Raw genomic sequence first — 20,164 nt, forward strand, 5'->3', positions numbered from 1 at the left:
TACACACCCACTGCCCAAAGGTTGATGTTCAGAAACATCCCAAACACAGCAAAATAATTAGAAAATACAGGCAGAGGGCAGGGTTTTGTAGACACATACACCGCCACACACTTCTAGTAGGTCATAAGTGATGATTTAGCAGGATTATTTTTGTATTAGTTCAGGGCTTTTCTGAGACTGTGGGCCTCCCCTCAGACAAAGCTTGGAAAAAGCCCCCCTCGCTTAGTTTCAATTCCTAGATGCCTGTGGGATCACGATTATGTTATTTGATCCCATGAACACTCAACAATTGAGCCAAGATAGCCTGATATTGTTTGAAATACTTTAGACTACACAAAATACATAAAAAAGGTCTGTTTGAAGGCATTTATTTGTTTCTAACTCTGGGAAAGTGGGAAAAAAATCCCCAAAACTACTGTATCTCTGAACTATCTTTTTAACCAAATCACACACATGTAGGCTATTCTATGTGATCTCCTTTTAATAACTAATGTAATATTTTTTCACTTTCATCCACTGAGCCTCCACAGAAACTGTTTGGAGCCCCCGTGGGGAGGCCTCTGTATTAGTCTGTACATTGTCTTTAAAAAAATCCTGCATAGTATGCCTTTAAGATCATGTCCTTCCTGCTTTGTTGACAAAGATATAGAAAAGGAGTGAAACTTCACTTGAGGCTCCTTCAGTAAATCTTACCTAAGAGCCAGCAACATTACTGCTTAGTGGGCTAACTAACCAATAGGTCCATATGGACGTTCCATAGGACCTGAGCTTTTCTCTTGTGTTCTTTTTATTACTGTCCTTTCTCCATTGTTTGCCAGTGCTTTGTCACAATACCTCTAGGGTTGTACCTCCTCTAAAGGAGACCAGCCTGGACTAGACCATTGTCCTCTAACTGCTTTCCTGACAGACACTTTCTTGGCACAGAGGGTAAAGCGCTTTGTGGTTAGTGCCAAACTGATTTCCTCGGTGGCTTTACTACTGGTGCTGGCAGTCTGCATGGCATGGTGACAACAGCTAAAGAGCCAAACTTGATTGCCTCTTTTCCTACTCATTATTACAGTATTTGTCACGGAATATGATGAGATTTCTTAAGTCCAAACAGTACTGGATTGATGAGTAAAACAAATGCTTTCTGACAATGGTGACCCAATCCTCATCATGTTGTACAATTTACTGAATTGTATGTACTTGCACTTTGTCTGTGTTCAATTAGCTTTCAAAAGTAAATTGCGTTATCCTCGGGAATGACACTTGTATCAGACTACGGTCCTAGAACGCAGCCTTTTCACAGCCAGATATTAGTTTGATTATCTGTGATTGGACTGAAGGACAATCATTTGGTAACCAGATGTTTGGTTTTCCTCTGATGATCACATTTAAAATATATGTCCAAATACAACCGAGAGTTGCTCTTGTTGCCTTCTGTTTGCTATTTTGCTTGTGTTTTTGTAAGTCGCAGGTCATATTCAAGCTGAAATTCAAGACCCTGCTGTTTCTTACAATAGAGAGAATGCGGCCAAATGCATAAAATTCTGTGTTTGTTACAACTAAAACTTTTTTAAAAATATTAAATCACATGTACAAGCCTGATAGCCATAAATGGAGGTAAACATGCACTTAAGCAAGTGCTTGAATATAAATATCTATATTACAAGGTCTGCTACATCAAACCCTTGACTTGTCAATGAAAAGAATGAAAAAAGAAATGCACTTTCACCCAATGTCTATATTCATTGAGAGAGTTCACAATAACAACAGAATGGCCATACTGTATGCATGACTATTACGCATGGCTCTGGCGATTGTAGCCTTGAGTCAACCCGAGTCTTAAATCAGCTATAAATGGTTGAGTCACACTTGCCAGGTGCTGTGATTTCTATCTTTTATGACTAGCTTTATGGTATCTATAACTAAAATGTAATCCTTCCACTGGTCTTGCATGAAAGATGAAAATCAATATTGTGCAAACATTTTCAGGATGTCTGTTTATTTACATTAAACCTCAGAACTTGTTTATTGGGATCCTTTTCTACTTTGCCTTCTAAAGAGAGAGATATTATTAGTTAGCAAGAAAGATAGCAGCCATTTCTAAAAAGGTACTTGGACAGCAAACACAATGGCATCATTATAAACATTTGCTGCATTCAGTCGTTTTTCATTTCTGCAGGTCTAACTGTAGTGTCTCTTGTCACTGTAGGTGCTACCTATTGGATGGGATCTCTAAAGGAGCCTGGCTGAACCGCTCAAGCATCATATTCGCAGGGAATGACAAGTGGTCTGTGGACCCACGTGTGTCCATTGTGTCCAGCGTTGGAGACAAACATGAGTACAGCCTTCAGATACAGAAGGTGGATGTAACTGATGACGGCCAGTACACGTGCTCCATTCAGAGCGAGCGCAATCCACGGCCAAAGCTCCTCAACCTTATTGTAAAAGGTGTGTATAGATTGTCTTTTAATGTTCTGTACAGGCACGTGTCTGTGTGTGTGTGTGTGTCCTTTTCTTTTGCATATGTGTTTGAACTGATATTAAGTAATACATGTAGTGAGTTACCCATTTTCCATAACTAGTTACTGATGGATTTCAGTTGTCTGCGGTTGTATGTGGCATGCTCTTGGATATGACTGGTGGGTACAATATTTCAAGAGATAATTGCATATTTTTATATACTTTATGTCTTCCTCTGCCTTTTTATCTTGTTTGTTACTTATTACACGGATCATTTAACCGACAGAATTTCCGTAGCGTATCTGACAATATTTTTTGTTGTCCATGTCGGTAATGGTCACAGGTGTATCTGGCACCATCTGTGCTGTAAAAACGTCTGTCAATCACTTGTAGTCTGAATAAGAACAAGTGCTTGAGCCATTTTGCTTTGTGTTAAATAATAAAATTAAATCTTTTCAACAGAGACATTTCTTCTGTGGAGGCAAACTGACATTGTAGGGTACATTTTGTGCCTGTAGGCTATGTAACACAAAGTCGAAGCTTGTTGGTTAAATGACTTGAGGCAGACTATGTTGCTTTAATCAAGTCTCCTGGGTTTTTTAATCGCAGGTAACAAAATAAGATGTGATTCTTAGGAGTCTTAGCTGAACTCTGTCTAGTTATTGGCATTCTGTATTGATGAACAGGTACTAAAATTTTGAATTTCAGCCTTTAATATAATAAAACTGCAATTGTGGTGCTCTTAGGCTGACAAAATTGGGCTTCATCTTGGGCATCTCCATATCTAACAAGGTCAATAGGTGTATTTGTGTTTTATGGGACATTAAGTAGGCTGTGGGCACAGGGAGCTAATTGATGAGAGTATCCTAATTGTTACTTGCTGGAGTGGTAGCTGAGTTTGTATGCCTCAAACTGTTGCTTAGCTGCTAAACAGGAACTCAGCCCACTTGAAAGTCCAAATGCATGTTCTATTTTTTTAATAGACTGATACAAAGATTTACAATATTTATGGTCCACTTGCCTCTGCATATGTTAAGGTAGGAATATTAATAAGGATGTTTAGTCAAGCTGTCAAAGGAGTTTGTTACGTACTGTTTTAAATTTCAGTTTTTATTTCACAAGATATTGTGATGGTCTATATTCCCTGTCTAGTGTTCTCACCCTTGGTGTAGCCCTAAGCAGATATCTGCTGTATTGTAATTGCATACCAAATGATTTTTATTCTGTTTTCAAGCCAAGACAAGGTTAGGATTAATTGCAAAAGAACACAATGTAGAAAAATGCATCCCTCCACACATGCAGTATAATATTAATAGAAGAGGTAAGGGTCAGATACACTCCATGTAGAAGCGTGAGATGTGAAATGTGCAAGTGGAAACAGCCCTCCAGCTGGCATTGCTGTTATGACATATGGAGTGAGCTTAGGAAAATTATTTTAGGGGTGTGATCATACCTGCAGTTTGTTTTGTTTGGCCTGCACCATGTGTGAGCGTATGTATTTGGTATTTATCCACACTGCCATGGTACAAAAACAAAAGTCACAGAGTTTGTAAAAAAAAAAAAAAAAAAGTCACATCAATTTCCAGCCTGGACAGAGTTTTGGTAAACTGCCATCCTATGAGGTTTCAGATCTCATTGGAGATAAACAGTGTTGGTGTAATTATCAGATTAATTATTTGTCAATTAATTGATTAATAAGTGATTATTAAGAATAGGATTTAATTCACATTAAATCCACCATTAAATCCTGAAAGACAGGGAACTGATAACCAACTCACTGATTCAGTCTCATAAATAATTCCTCCTAAATTTTGCTATCTTAATAGTCAAGATTATCAAAATAAGAGGGTGAAATTTAGTTAAATGATTAATACCCTAGTTCTGTCATAACATTGTTATAGCTGAGTATGCGTGTGTGTGTGTGTGTGTGTGTGTGTGTGGCGTGTAAAACAAAGAGGGGAGCTACAAAGCAATATGGCGGACTCAACCCACGTGTGGTGGGTGAGATCACATATGTGGGCCACGAAGGAGTTGGCGACACAGGCGGGAGGATTTGAAAATGCCGCCGGTCTGAGTTGAGCGTGAACCATGGAAACTCACTCTGTGTGTGCGCGTATGTTAGTGAGAGAGAGAGAGAGAGAGAGAGAGAGAGAAATGCATGCAGAGTCTAACTGAGTGAAACCACAACCAAAGTGAAGTTGAATCAACAGTCAGATCAACCGAAACAACACAGCTTAACAAGTGGAGCTCTCACAAAGCATTTAACATTACGCATAAGCATTTAGCATCAAACATCAGCGTTTAGCATCAAAATAACACACAGTCTAAGTCTGCCCAGATGTCAGCTTTACTTGGTGATCGTCTTAGTAAACAATCCGATATGTGTTCATCCGTCTTTTCCTCTGGATCACATTGAGCGGGTCCAGCGGCGTGACGGAGCATGTGATCCCATTGTCCTTGTTCATCAGCTGGGTCTGGGTCACGTCTCTGTCCGATCCCGTGTGTTGCAGTGGAGTGGAAAGCAGAGATGATGTTGACGTCGGAAGACAATTCGTTCGCCTGCTCGATTGCTCTTCAAAAACATTGCGTGGCTTGCAGTAGTTAACCGGTTATGAACTTGTAATCACTCAAGTACTGCTGAGTTAATGTTAAACTATACCGTGGCCAAGTGGTTAGGATAAGAACGAAGTGGTCCTTTGTTGTTGTCTGATAAGAAGGGTATCTCTTTCAGCTTCGCAGAAGTGCAGTGCGGAGAGGGTGACTCTTGACGGCAATGGGGCATCACACAGAGAGACCAGATTTGAAATTGTCTGCTGGTTTTGTTGGTTAGATGATGTCAGTGGTCGTAGGTCACACCCGACCAATGATAGCTGAAAGCTGGGTCCATGGGCGGAGTTAACATCCAGGTGTGAAGTACCTGGAGGATTCTGGGAGACTGAGTCTCAATAGGACTTCCTTTGTTCCTTAGAATGAGAAACATGCAGTCTGGCCTGTGAGGCCGTACAACAGAATAGTCAAAACAAATCATCATTTATCTTCTCAGGTGTTCGTACCTGTTAAGACAACATCAACGAATGGGGCACCATCAGCAACAACCCAGAAAGCAGTGTGCCATGAGCTCATTTTGTTGTTCCAGATTTTCTAAGCCGCTGGCTATTATATGTCAACATCCATCTCCTTGCACTGTACTTATAAAACTGAGTGGGTGTGAGGTGGCAGTGTGGTTGGTTTAAACAAGTGCCTTTTGAATTATCATGGTTGTTCATATGGTTTGTCTATCATACCGACAGGCACGAGGCTGTTGATCAGAGTACAACTCACCCTCACCCGCCTTAGAAATGGCCTGCTGGTTAACAAGCCCGTCCTGTTATCAGAGGGTCACTCTGTTCAAATCCTCTAATGTGGAAGTACCTTTGATTAAGACACTGAACATCTACTGGCTTACTTATTGTTTGTTGATGTAGATACACATAAGCTTAACACCTCAAATATAAATGCAGTGTTCTATCAGCACTTGTCAGCTTGCCTGAGCACCATGGTGGCTTTGCAGTTATAGCGATTGTCCCATAGCTGAAAGGTCACAGGGGCAATCTCCGCCACTGCCAATGTGTCCATCAGCAGCCTTGACGCTTGTTAAAGTGCCCCGCAAGCAAGCAGCACTTCCTTTCTTCCCTACTTTTTCTCCCCCTTGATCCTTGTTTCCTCCTAGCGAATGGTTAAGTCCCTCTTTCAAAACCCACCCTTCCAACTTGAACCGATCCATCAAATCAGGATCAAGCCAAATAGTGACCTTATTTAGATGTGACAGGTCCCCAATAAAACCGTAAAGTATTACATTTGCTGCAGTGAGCTCATTTTGATGTGTTACTGCTGTCACTCGTCACATCTGGCATGTGCTTCACATAAATGCATTTTAATGTGAAGGCAGAAGAGTCCTTTACTGTGAAGTGGGATGTGTCAACAATGCAACTGTGGTTAGGTAATGTTAAAAATCGTCTCCATATGTTTTCTCTAAAAGTACATTTTGTACATTATAGGATTGCAACAAATTCTCATTATAATTATTGATTAGTCATCCAAATATTTTCAAAATTAATTGTTTGGACCATAGCATATAAGCAAATTTTGAAAAATGTTCATCACAGTTTCCCAGAATCCAAGGTGACGTCTCCAAATGTCTTTTTTTGTCCGACAGTATGAGGTTTAACAACATATCATAAGAATATCATGAGAATTTCAGCTATATTTCCTTGAAAAAATATCAAACTAGTTGCCAATAATTTTTAGGCAATCAACTAATCTATTAATCAGCTAATCAATGTGGCTTTAAAACTTAGCAAGAACTTTGGATTTTGTTACGTGTTCATCAAAGTTCAATAAAAGGTGAATGTCTTAGAAAAGGAAGACTGACATCTCATTAACAATGAACTTTTAGCAGTTGGAGGTTGAATTATTTCCAGATATTAAATTTGAACAGGAAACACTGATATTGTATTGGCACTCAGTATCGGCAGATTCCCTGAGACGAGAGAAAAGTATATCTTTGTATCCCCCTGAAGCTGGAGACAATCCAGGTGGAGTGTTTATCACGAAAACCCCAAAAATGGTTAAAGTTAGATCAAACCGCAAGTGCAGGGGTTAAGAAAAAAACCTTCTAAAATGGATAACTGAACAGTATTGACTATATAAAGCCCACCCATTTCTACTCAGTTTACAGTAACCCACATTATATATACCAGCTGCTAAAAATTCCTCATTGTACATCCAGCAAAATACGGGTTGCACAGTCTTGTGAGTGACTGAACTGTAGAGTGGCTGACAGCCAGCAGAGGTATTTTGGGTTAAACTTGAAATCACTTTGCTTCTCCTTCAGCAACATTTTACAGGTGCACCGTGACTCTAAATATACATGTGATAAACTGTAGTCATCTACTTGGCAGGAAGTAATAGTCACTACAGGACCATCATGTTTTTGTAGATGTTGGCTTTCTGAAGAACATTCTGTAATGGGAATCTTACCAGGGGTGTTTCGGGTCATGGCAGCTCCTCACCACTGGCCATATGGCCACAATCAAGCCGGAGCTAATGTGCCAGCTGTCAGCTGTATAATACGTTTTGCGATACCCTGAATTCCTGATGGATGTGACCTAGTGGCTCAGATTGGGCTACAGTTTGACCTATGCATACAAATTGCTGTTCTATAGTTAAGAAATGTTCCGGTTTTATTTCACAGAAACAATCATTTGGTTAAATAAAGCTTAGAAATAAAATTCTGTTTGTTCTGTTTAGTATTAGCTTCATAACACATTTACAACCAAGAGTCTGACAGCGGTTGCACGGTGATGCAAAAACACAAACATACAACAGAAAAACATGTTGTCATTATATGTGTAGTTAAAATAATAAGACAAAAGTTGAACAAAGAGACCCATAAATAAGCTTTATACTCGTTACTTTTCATCTTTTCAGTTATTAGTGAAGCTTGATGGTGTTGTGATTTTGTTATCTAAATCTGCAACTGTTGAGTCATCAGGCAAATGGGTTACCAGCTGTTGAGAAGGAGTTGTGTATCTTGAGTGTGAGCTGCAAGGAGGAAACACAGATGACTCACTCCAGCTGATACATGTTTACGGTCAAGTCTCTTGACAGGGTACCCGAGGTAGTTAAAAATTTGGTTCAATATATTGCCAGCCACTCTGTCATTTCTTTATTTATGTGCGGCCACAGCATACATGCACTGTTATGGCACCTCCATAACTTCACTCCGTATTGTACTTTTGTTTATCTCCTTTGTCAAAACTCTGTGTGTTGTGAATCATTACCTGTCACGGTGTGATACTTGTGTACACATGCTTAAGCCCACTCATGGAGAACAGAGGGATTTCTTTACAGATGAGATGTAGCAGGGGAGCTGCTCTGTCATGTTGCTGAGGCTTCTGGGAGCATGCTGTTTTTTTTTTCATCTGCTGAAAGGAAAGGGAAGACTTGCTGAGGAAAAAAAAAAACGAGACACTTTAATCTGGGCTTTTCAGTCCAAGCATACAACATTTATTAATGCTGCTACACGAATGTTACAGTTGAAGTAAAAGGATTTCATGGCGTTGGACTTTTTGGCACTTTTGCTTTGCAAGATAGTACACCGTGAGGAGTAACAAAAAATAAGAGCAATAAGGGATTACTGTATATGTATGGAAATATGCAATGGTCTCAACCCATTTCAAGCGCATGGCAGGGTTCATATAAGGTTTTAAAATAGAAAAGTGTTAGTCATTGAACTTAAAGTATCTCGAAGATCTCCGTTTCATTCTCTTTGGCGGCACCACATGGCGTTAAGCAGTAATTGCAGGTGTGTTTTTGACCCTCCCTCAAAATCAGTCCCTCTGAGTGATGGGAAAATGCATCACTAACTGCACCGCTTGTGATTTGAATGCATGGCGGGAAAGTCGCCACCGACACCTGTTCTGTTATAATCATACTTATACTTCAAATGCAAGAGCTTTCATCAGCAGGCCATAGGCTCAATCACCATTGTGTTACCTCATTTGGCGATAAATAGTGACTTAACAGACATTTATTTAAATGAAAATCTTCAAGATTATAACTTTAAGGAACAAAGTACATGACTTAATAATTGTGCTACTCCATAGAAGTTGTGTGGTGTTAACTTTATTTTGTCAGCAAACCTGTAAACTATTAATGGGAATGAGAAATAGCGACACATTTTCCAATTGGAGCCACAAATTAATATTTTTCTCTTTCTAATCACATTTCACAAGGTTTCCCCTCACCTGAACATTACATCAGTGTTACAGCAACAGGAATCTGTAGTAAGCGTCACACTTCTTAACACATGAATCACATGCTACGCATTAAAGGTGGGGGGGGGGGTTAACTATGGCTGTGACGGCTCCCTCATCTCTTAGAATCATTTAATCTCTGCAAGACATTTATCCCCCCTCACAGACCTTGTGTCACCTCAACAAATTAGATGTTTGCATCTGTGCCTCTCCTCCCTAAGCTTCATTGCTATTAAAGAGTGCCCATGATAAAGTGAGAATTCAAAACACACTACTGCACTGGCATTGCAGCTCAGAGTCGCATGAAGTAAAGGGCACAATATAGTATATTTTGCTCTTTGTCGTCACTGCAACTGAGAGAAATCTGAGGCACCATATACTGATTGTGAAAAATAAATCATGCATGCTGGTGGGAGTACTATCAGTATGATACACCAGCAAATACAGAGAAACCTATGAAAAGTGTAATGTTCTGCACAGTGACGTATGGATGGAGTTAAACTACAGTAATGCCATATTTCTGCAACAGTGCACTACTACATCAAACATTTGGAGCAGCCAAAATGTTTATCATATCGCTTTACTTCAGATCTACCAGTGCCCTAAAAGGTCTCTCACATAATCTTAGCCAAAAGCAATAATTATCAGAGCCATCAGGGTCTGTTGAATTACTAGTAGGGGACTTTTTTTTTTTTTTTCCTCCAGATACATCTGGCACAGGTAAATGCTGGGCAGTTAAACCCTTCCTTTAACTACTTGACTTAACAAGATTACAGTGAATGGGTTCTGCCTTGTGGCTGTGCACTGATTGTCGTGTGAAACTGAGATATCCCTGACAACTCCATGAACTCTGAACCATTAGCTGCTCCTGGTCCACACCAGCCAGGTTATTTAAATTTTTTTCTTTTGTTTTACTTCTATTACTGTAACACTGGTCTTCACCCTGCATATCCACCATGCATATGCTGACCTATTTACAGTCTACCCTGACCATTATCTCATATAGGATACAGAGCAATGAGAGATTGGTATCAGGCCCAACCCACCCCTCTTCACATCACATGACTACCCTCCTCCTCAGCCACCATTCTTTTCCCCCCTCTCTGTTAATTAAGATTGTGGATGTGATAATGTATTAAATATGCACAGCACCTCTCATCTAAGAATATCTTGTCAAAGCGAGGATGGGGGAAAGAGGCATACTTCCTTTCACCAATGGCTGCTCACATGGGCATTGGTAATGTGTTTCAAACTATCATCACCCAAATTGATTGACCTAAAACCCCCAAATTCTAGGCCAAGTGAGGCTAAACAATCTTGCTGACATATTGTATTCTGAATGAGTTTTTATTTTTATATATATATATATATATATATATATATATATATATGTATATATATATTCTACCAAACTAGTACAGGATCATGAACTATTATAATAAATAGCAAAGTTATGATTCATTATTTTCTTTACAGGATTTATGTAAGATTTTACATGATGCCACATTGTGATGCAGTACTTCATAGGGTTAACGTTTTCAAAAATGTGAGACATAATCCTGTATGTGATGAAAATGCTTTGGACATTAATATGGATCAGTGCGGATCCACAGTGAAAACTCATCGCCCACGCCCATGGAGTGAGTCAGTCTGGGAAGAGTGTTCCTCAGCTAGAAGTGAAATGGAGGGTTAAAGCTCAGGTCGTCGCTCTTTTCTTTGATGTCAGGACAGAGATAGAGTATAATTACAGAGTGTGGCATAAAAAGGCTCAGGAAATCACAGTTCATTCTTAATATGCTATGATTCTGTCACTCTCATTAATTACTGGGTGCATTTAAAATAGATTTCATTTTCTCATGACCTGAGTCCAAAAATACAGTCCTGTCAACTACACTTTAATGCAACTCTCTGAATTAATCCAGGGAACGAACACCTCCACAATGACATTTCTCCGTCATTTACTGGTGAGAATTCCTCTTGAGGATTAGCAACATCAATACTATAAAGTTTAAGCATAGTTGAAGCCTGGCTCTGTATTCAATTAAAAGTAGATTACACTGTGCAAACATATTGCTTAAACAATTTCCCATTTAAACTTGATGTCAAGTGGCCTAAACAGTTGAATGTTAAGGTTTCCATATTTCTTTGAAACCAAAACATAGTGGGACATTTTGTCAATATTCACTGTGACTCACCCAAAGATGAAATTGAGAGCTACTACTGGACTGGCAATTTACTATAATAGCCTAATATAAATAAATGAACAACTGAAGAAGTCATTCTCCTTACTGGGCAGCCATTTCAGTAAATTAAGGCCCCACCCACAGGTGTGCAAGCTTTACCTCTCAACACACTTTTCAGTAGTTATTGTGGTCCACTCAGTGAGTCTTGTGCTTGTTCTGCTTAACAATTGTAAAATCGACCCAAGATTTCATCCTTGCGGTTTAACTGATTTCCTTAATGTCTTGCTCTCTACTCTGTGTACATGAATGCATCTCTTACAGAGGGAGATGCAAAGCAGTGTTGACAAGATAACAAATATTCCATTGCACTTTGATACTACTTTGAATTGAAAATTTGATTTTTATCAGTATTTTATACCAAATGGATCGTGAAAGGTGAAATCCCTTAACATTAAAATAGGTACAACCCAGAATCAATTCAAGGCTAAAGAGGAATTGGCAGTGATACTACAATCTAAGTATTAGGCATGCTAGCAGCATGGCTCTAGGGAGGACGATGTTGGTCTGCCTGGCTGGTGAGTCGGTCAGTTCACCACTTTGCTCAAGATTGAAATATCTGAACTACAGTTAAATGGATCGGCATGAACTTTTGCACTGACAGAGGTTGGTGACCCTCTGACCTTTTGTCTAGCGCCACTCACAGCTTGACATTTTTGGCTTTCAGTGAAATATCTCAACTATTGTTTGTACAGATATCCAGGTGTCCAGAGGATGAATCCTAATGATTGTGGTGATGCACTGACTTTTCCTCTAGTGCCACTTGCGGGTCAAAGTTTTCACTTCAAAAATATCTTAACATCTACATGGATTAATGCATTCACGGTTCCCAGATGATAATCCTAATGACTTTGGTGATCCCCCGACTATATATTTTCTAGCTCCGGCCTCTCGAATGTGAGTATTTGTGTAGTAGTATTAGTAGTATTATAGTGTTTTTTCCTTTTGCTTTTCTCTGTTTTACATAAATTTGGGTTTTGACCTTTTGGTGATGGACATTTTTCACTGTTCTAACATTTTATAGACAACAATTATTTGACTAATCAAGAAAGCAATTGGCAGATTAATTCATAGTGAAAATAACTGTTAGTTTAGGCTCTAATTTTGTTCAGCTTTAGTTTTCAATGCAGGGTTAATATCATATGGATATTGATGTCAAGGATATAGAGCTCTTGGTCAAAATAAAATTAGATTGTTCTGTAGCAAAAATAGATTTTGGTAATAATAAAAATCTGAAAACACCAATGAAAAAAACAGATCCTCATGACTGTATGTGTGATATGATGTTTGAGGATAGTGAGTCAGTGCTACCGTCACCAGCTGGAATAACTGCGTATCGAGAGTCTCAGTGGACAAATAATGCAGTAAAACAATGCAGCTTGGCATTGATATTGCAGAGACAGTGTAAAGAGAATATGAGTGTGTCTAAAGGAACAGATTTGCCATTATGGCCCCTGACATTTAGTTAACCACTAATCATTGTCATTTATGTGTCATTTGGTGTGTGTGTGTGTGTGTGTGTGTGTGTGTGTGTGTGTGTGTGTGTGTGTGTGTGATCTTTAACAGTGATAATCATTGCTATTCACCTTTAAGCACAACCAAATCAAGTTATCGTGTCTCTGCTTTCATTGTAAAAATCATTGAAGAGTCATGGATTAATGTCATGTTTCAAATAGTGGCTTTATTTACCTCAGGTGAAAAGGGCACTAGGGATTTAATACAGACTATTATTATAATTCCAGTTTCTCATTTTTTTTATCATTTTATTTTACATAATTTTAGTAAGAAGCCTTGCTGTTAACTGATCTGTCCCCATCTCTAGTGTTTATTTGTTGTTGCTGCTGTTTGCCTTTCATGCAAACTCAATATTTACTTTATGTTTACCTGTTGTCATGGTGAGTTCAGCATAATGCACATTTCCACTGCATTATTTCCATCAGTACAATATCGTCATACATTATTAGCCTGATAATGAGACTGAATTGTGTTACCCAGTTTGACATCATGTTTATGTCAGCCATTTTCTGATTGGTGGTGTGTTTGTCTTAGTGTTTCCATAAATATGCCAATTTACTGAGTTAAGAGTTAATATTTCTGTAAGTTGACATATAGCTGCATCAATGTCATCCACCCTTGTCACCATTTTTGTCACATTTGATCAACAACTATTAAATGGACTGCCATGAAATTCTGTACATCCATGGTGCCTAGAGGATGAATCCTAATGACTTTGGTGACCCTTTTCCACTAGCACCACCAGCAGGGCAAGTTTCACTTAACCTGAAATATCTCAACATGTAAATATCTTAATCACTTAGAAAGCTCTGATATACAAAGCCTGAATACATCTCAAACTTGGACCTAAAAAGTGGAACATTTTGCAACATAACCTTCAAATAATCTTCAGAAAGGACTCTAAAGAAGAGGTTACAGCATTAATCAGCAAGAACAGAAAAGGAAATATCATCTTTGGATGTATTTTTTAAATATCAAAACAACTAGCTAGCTGTCAAATGCTAACTGCTAACTGCTACCTGCCACTCTTACCAACACTACTAAGGAGAAACTGCACTAAGGAAGCGAACAAAGGAGTTTTTTTGTGGAGACAAGAGGAGAAATGTAGGGGTCCTTGTCTGTATTATTCTCTCTCTCTCTCCATGAACTGGTGTGATGGCGGCGTGACCAATGTTTGTGGCGGCCTCTCCTAGTTCTGACTATACAGTTTCTTTGTCCATGTCTACGTTTGTCATTGTGTTGAGTGCAAGGAAAATATGTTTATGATCGTCAGTTTCTTTTGGACCTTTGTAAGACTTTTACTACAAGAAATACTGGCTGGGAGCTAAATCAGCTGAGCGAGCTCGGTCTGCTAAGCCCAGTGGGCCCAAAGGAAACCACGGCCTTGTGTGGAGCTGCGCTGGAGAGGAAATATTGAAAGCAGTGCGATAGGACGCAGAAGCTGTTCTCTGGACAGCAAAATAGATTATATAACCCCCCCCCCCCTCCATCAGTGCTGGTCACTCATTGACATGCACCAGCTGTCAACATTGAACTCAAACATGCACTTTCTCTCTAAATGCACTGTAATGCACTCTGCTGCTAACTGTTTGTTCTTTTTTGTTTGTTTTGGCATGTTTTTTGGGGAATTTCTTCCTTTTTAGGGGAATTTCTTCCTTTTTAGGAGAATATCTTTCTATTGCTGTTGCACTGCTGTGAGCTGGGATTAACAGCATTTCATGTTCTTTTTTAATGTTTTTTGTATGTAAGTACACAAGAAAATGAATCTTGAATCTTGACACTAGACCTGTGTGAATTAGGTTGAATGGAGAGGTCTGACGCCAGGCTAATGCCACACTCACCACACTAGCTGTGTCTCTTTTTTTAACAGAAACACTTCTCAATCATTAATTTATTCAAATCAGTGAGATGCACATATTTTTCCAACAATGTCATCGTTTTTAGCTGAATTCATACCTGTTTGAAGCTGTTTTACCACACTGTCCAAATTGGACATCATCCAACATTCTCTTTGCAGTCTTTGTGCCCTTCTCTACTCTGAAATGTGTATCTGTTTTTGTCTTTAATTACAACATCTGCTACAACATAATGCTCAGGTCAGAGATGTTTGTAAGTGATGAATAACTGTAGCTCCTCTCTGTTTGTAAATGAAGGTGTGTTATGTAGAGAAATTGAAATAAACTACAAAATTTTTGTTGAATTCTGGACATGCAGTCCACTCCGGAAATGCCGTGGAGGATAACACTGTCAAATTGAGTGTGAGAACAATCTAAATTCAGAATTTTCATCAGCCAGTGGTGTTAGCCCATGGCTTTTGTGGTGTTGGTTCTCAGAGGTGTAAATCACAACAGAGACATGAGTTCTCTCACTTCTGTGTGGATCCAAGCACGGTCCTCAAGGCGGTGTTTATCATACAGTACAACGTTCATCAACAGTACGATAGCTGTGAAACAGATTTGTTGGGGGTGAAGCATTGGCAGACATCTCCGAGATACACTGGCCTTAATTGGGCAGATAAATATCACAGGCTGCACTTCCCGGCCCTACAGCACAATTGCATACATCACCCTGAATCCAGACTGACCACCAGCAGTAGGGTGCCGCCCGGCTGTCTCATCCCAGAAATCCATCTGATGCCCAAAGTGCAATTAAAGAGCAGTGAGAGATTTCCTCCCTTAGCCTGCTTCCTTGACTTTTAGTTGTGTTAGGTTCCAATTGCAGACACCCTCCTGCTTTGCTAGAACATCCAGTGGTCATCTTTATTTATAGACCTAGACTGACATGGCTAAGGAAATATTATCAAAGATACAAAAACCAGGCGAATCAGAGAAGGAACACTTTCTTATTTTAAATGATCAGTCACTGATATTCTGTATGAATATCATCATTTAAACAATCAAAGCTCTAGAGTAATGCTGTAAACAAATAGCAAGAACAGACATCCATATTCTGCAAAGTACAAGCTCAGAGTTTTTAATAATGAGCAATTTATTGAATATTCATGACTTTGGCATTTCCAAAGACCTCAGTGGGTATGAATTGCCCTGTATTACCTACATGTTTCGTCCAAATCTTCTCCTACCACCCTGCGAGGAGGATTGTGAAGAAAAGTGGTCGATACTGGGCACCATCAGAGAATGAATGTGGCAGCTGACGCACACAAATAACAATACACATGCCGCACGCACATGCCGCACGCACGTACCACACAGACGCACTTACACACTGACACACACTCTGAGAATAATCAGTAATACTTTTCAGCACTTCAGCCTTGAATTGTTTGGCAGCCAGTGCTATTTATCATGGACTTATATGACTCACCAATGAGAAATAAATCAGGACAGAGAGAGGAGAGAGGAAGAGTTTGACAAACAATGAATGGATGTGGTACTCATTCTGAAAAACTTCTTTATGTCTGGACAGTTCACTCTTACTGGAAATTCAAGACTCATTTCTACCCAATGACCCAATCAGAGATACATGTTAATATTTTAAGGTAATAGCTTAAGAGCAATGAGATTTGCTCTGATGATGATGATGGGCTCTCTAGAAGGCCAAACTAGGATGTTTTGAAAGACGGTCATAACTATCAAGGGCACTCTGAAAAGTATGAAAGTCGACTGTTTCTGTGCTCTAAAAGGCCTTTCACATCTCTAAGAATTCATTTCCCAGCAGCAACTAGGCAGTTTCAATAAAACAACATCTCTGAAAATGTAGACTCAAGGCAGTGTTTTGTATGAATTATCGCTTTATACGTCTAACATCTGCGATTGATAAAGCTATAGATTAGAGATGGGAAGATTTGCATCAGTGCACCAGCACAAACGTTCACAGTGCAAGTGCCTCAATTAAAAAAGTGTGCACTAGATACCATTTGAGATGAATTCGCAATGTATGGTTTCTAATAAAAATTTGCATCAGCAAAAAACGCTTTATTTGTATATAATTATTAGGAGAGGCTGTATGCCTTTATTATGTCAAAATGTGGCCAATCATTTGTGACCAGTAATTTAATATTTAGATTGATTCCTCCTCTCTAAACTGTTTCTCAAGTGCGCTAGCATGCTAAAGCTAAGTGCGCTGCCAAAACGTTCTTGGTGGAACTCCTGCCCCAGAATTATTGTTCTGTACATGGGAGTAAGTGGATTATTAAACTGTTTTGACAGTAATTGTTTTGGTCATGGAGCATATGCACATAAACTAGAGACAGAGAACACTACACTACAAAGGACTTGTGAAAAGGCCTGTTTGTGAAAGATCCAAGTGTTTTTTTAGTGGTCAAAAAGAAACAGCATAAATGAGATGATTACTCAGTACTGGAGAAACAAATATGTAAAGTAAAAGTGGCACTTTTTTAGTTAATTTATGATTTGCTGAATGCTTAAGATATAAAATCAAACTCTCTGTACCATTTAATTGCACAGCTTCATTCTTTTGCATTACGTCAAATCACATTGTATCAAGTTGAATCACATTGTGTTGAATCGAATCGTGTCAAATCGCACTGCATCGCAATAGGGGTGACTTGTATCGTATCGCATTGGTAGTTGCTTCATATGTATCTTTAATGTATTGGATCGTTGGCAATGCATTGAGATGCGTATCGCATCGGCCTCAGTGATGGAGATGCACATCCCTACTATAGATGAAAAAGGTTTAACATTGTGTCCAACAGTGTGTACTGTCTTATTCTGATAGGAGTGGACTATGAAGTAAAGGCAACTCACTTACAAATGACAAACTTAAAAATTTATCGGTTTTTGGATCTTGAATAGTCACCTTGACTTTAAAGAGGACATATATATCATGCTTTTTGTAGTTTTCTGTGAATTTTATACTGTCATGATGTCAGATGTCTCATGCTAAACATGGTAATAGATCCAAAATTTGAGGTGAGCGTATGTAATGATGCTCCCTGAAAGTCAAAAGCCCAGCCTTCAACCTACTACTGCATAAATGTTTCATTACGTCCCCTTTAATAGATAATGATAACACTAGAACCTAACTACAGTCGCAGTGTTTTCTCTGTCTTGACTCAGTACATATTTGGAGTATGACAAATTGTTTAGCGAACAGCCAGCAAAGAGCAGAGACAAACACTCACTGAGTCGAGCTCCTGTCCCATGACTCTGTATCTGCTAGCTGCCAACTGCTCTCTCCCCATTAATCACGACCCGGGTTCTAAAGTTTGAACTTTGACCTTTAATGCTGCATCAAGGCTCAGTGACAGATGGAGACAGAGCTTTGTGTCCTCACATCAGATCATCCATTTCACACACACACACACACACACACACACACACACACACACACACACAGAGAAACACTCTCCTCACACATGGAGAGCTGAGATACACAGAGGATCACCCATAACAACGGTCGTTTGGTCACAGGCTGATATTTCCTTGTTGGAAAGCAGTGTGCCCTCAGTGTTTCATTTTGACAATAAATGATTTGAAATAAGCCTTGCATGCGGCCGCGCCTATCAAAGACACTTTGTTGCCAAGCCACTAATTGAAAAACCAGTGATCTTCCTTGAGAGCGAAAGGAGAGTGGCCCATGCAGAGGAATTTTGTTTAACATAAGCAAGATGCCGAGGCTGAAAGACACTGATTAGCATGAATAAATTAGAAACTATTTCAATAAGTGGGTGATAGCTTATCTTTGAATTACATGCCCAGTGCAGCTCTCCCATTGAAGATTAATTGCCTCTCACAAGGTATTTCGAAAAGTTCATTTTCATCAATTGATTTCCCTTAATTCATGAATTCCCCTGAAGTGCATGAAATTGGTAACAAGCTCTCAATAATCACGCTTTCTGCATCGTTAACCTCATTGGCAATTACTCATCATATGTATCAGTTGTGACATTTGCGGAAGCATGTTATTTTTGCACCATTAGGTCATGACAGGAATATTATCATAAACTAATGGTTAATTACAAGTCGAACTAAAATGGTGTTCATAGTGTCTTCAGAGTTCTACAAGAAGCAGGGCTTGTTTTCATCATGTTTTTATTCTTTTTCTTGCTTATCAGCCTGATCAACTCACTGTCCAGATAACTTTAGTCGGATCTCCTACTCCTCACACAAATGATGACAAATACATACTCATGCGAAGCTTAAACTTTCACATTTTAAATGTTTATGTTGTTTCCTGTCAGTCGAAACTGTCCCAGCAAATAACCAAGATCCGAGACACCCTGAAAACTGTGTCCCTTTATGACTGTGGCAACATCCGTATATTGAAGGCTAGTGGTAGAATTGTCCTGTGTTTTCTCTTTCTCCAAGGCTATCAACACCTCACCAGTACATTGTTGTTACCACAGTTTTGGGGTCATTTCTGTTTCAGTTAGAGATGGGATTCTGCCTTGAAGCAAAAAAGAAGTGGGCCACAGAAATACATTGATAAAAGAATATAACTTCAGGGTTACGACTAAAGTAATGGGCATAGATTTTCCTGTAAGAACTTATGCCAAGTGCATTTACGGTGAGCCAGTGAGGTGTGGGTGCTGGTTAAGACACAGCAACAAAAATAACAACTAGGTCACACCTATAGAAAAAAAAAGCTACAACATGGGAATCCCATGTTAAACGGTTTGTGTTATATAGGACACAATTTTATCACCTAACACAAATCTCTAATCAGTTGCAAGAGAAGCTTGTGCCTCTGCTGACATACAGTGCGTCATACTGTACTGTACTCCCACACTATCACACACACTATCATTGGACCCTCAGGCAAATTTCTGCAGTACATTAATAGGGTAAATCACTGAATTCATCATACGTAATGATACCATTATGGAATAATGTTCATCAGCTAATGTGCACTTGCCGAGAATCTATTTGTGTCTTAAGCCGTTTACTGTCTGCTGCCGCTTCTTACATCTCATTCTTTATTAACCTGCCCAACATCTTAGCCACAAGGTGATCTTAGAATATGAAGAGATGCCAAAAACAGACAAATAGTAAGAGTTGATGAGGTTTTATGTCTTGGCCCTGCTATTCCAACACTTAGTCCACCTCTATTGCTGCTGGGCTCAAATAAATGGAAAGAAAAAGAAAACATCTCTTTTTCTGAACATTTTTTATTGCTTTTTATTATTGGTGTATGGGTTTGTGTGTTTTTCTGTAGAAAATGATTGAGATTGATATGTTT

General features: G+C 39.1%; 1 protein-coding gene across 7 annotated transcripts in view; it reads left to right on the forward strand.

The window, feature by feature from the left end:
• negr1 (neuronal growth regulator 1) overlaps window positions 1–20,164 on the forward strand; it is a 164,067-nt gene that overhangs the window by 53,635 nt on the left and 90,268 nt on the right. For all 7 annotated transcript variants that reach the window (XM_042416844.1, XM_042416846.1, XM_042416842.1 and 4 more), the window contains exon 2: window positions 2,198–2,436. In XM_042416844.1, the coding sequence (XP_042272778.1) occupies window positions 2,198–2,436 (239 nt within the window). The remainder of the gene's footprint in view (window positions 1–2,197; window positions 2,437–20,164) is intronic.

This window comes from Thunnus maccoyii, chromosome 7, assembly GCF_910596095.1.
Source record: "Thunnus maccoyii chromosome 7, fThuMac1.1, whole genome shotgun sequence".
In the NCBI taxonomy this organism is placed as follows: Eukaryota; Metazoa; Chordata; class Actinopteri; order Scombriformes; family Scombridae; genus Thunnus; species Thunnus maccoyii.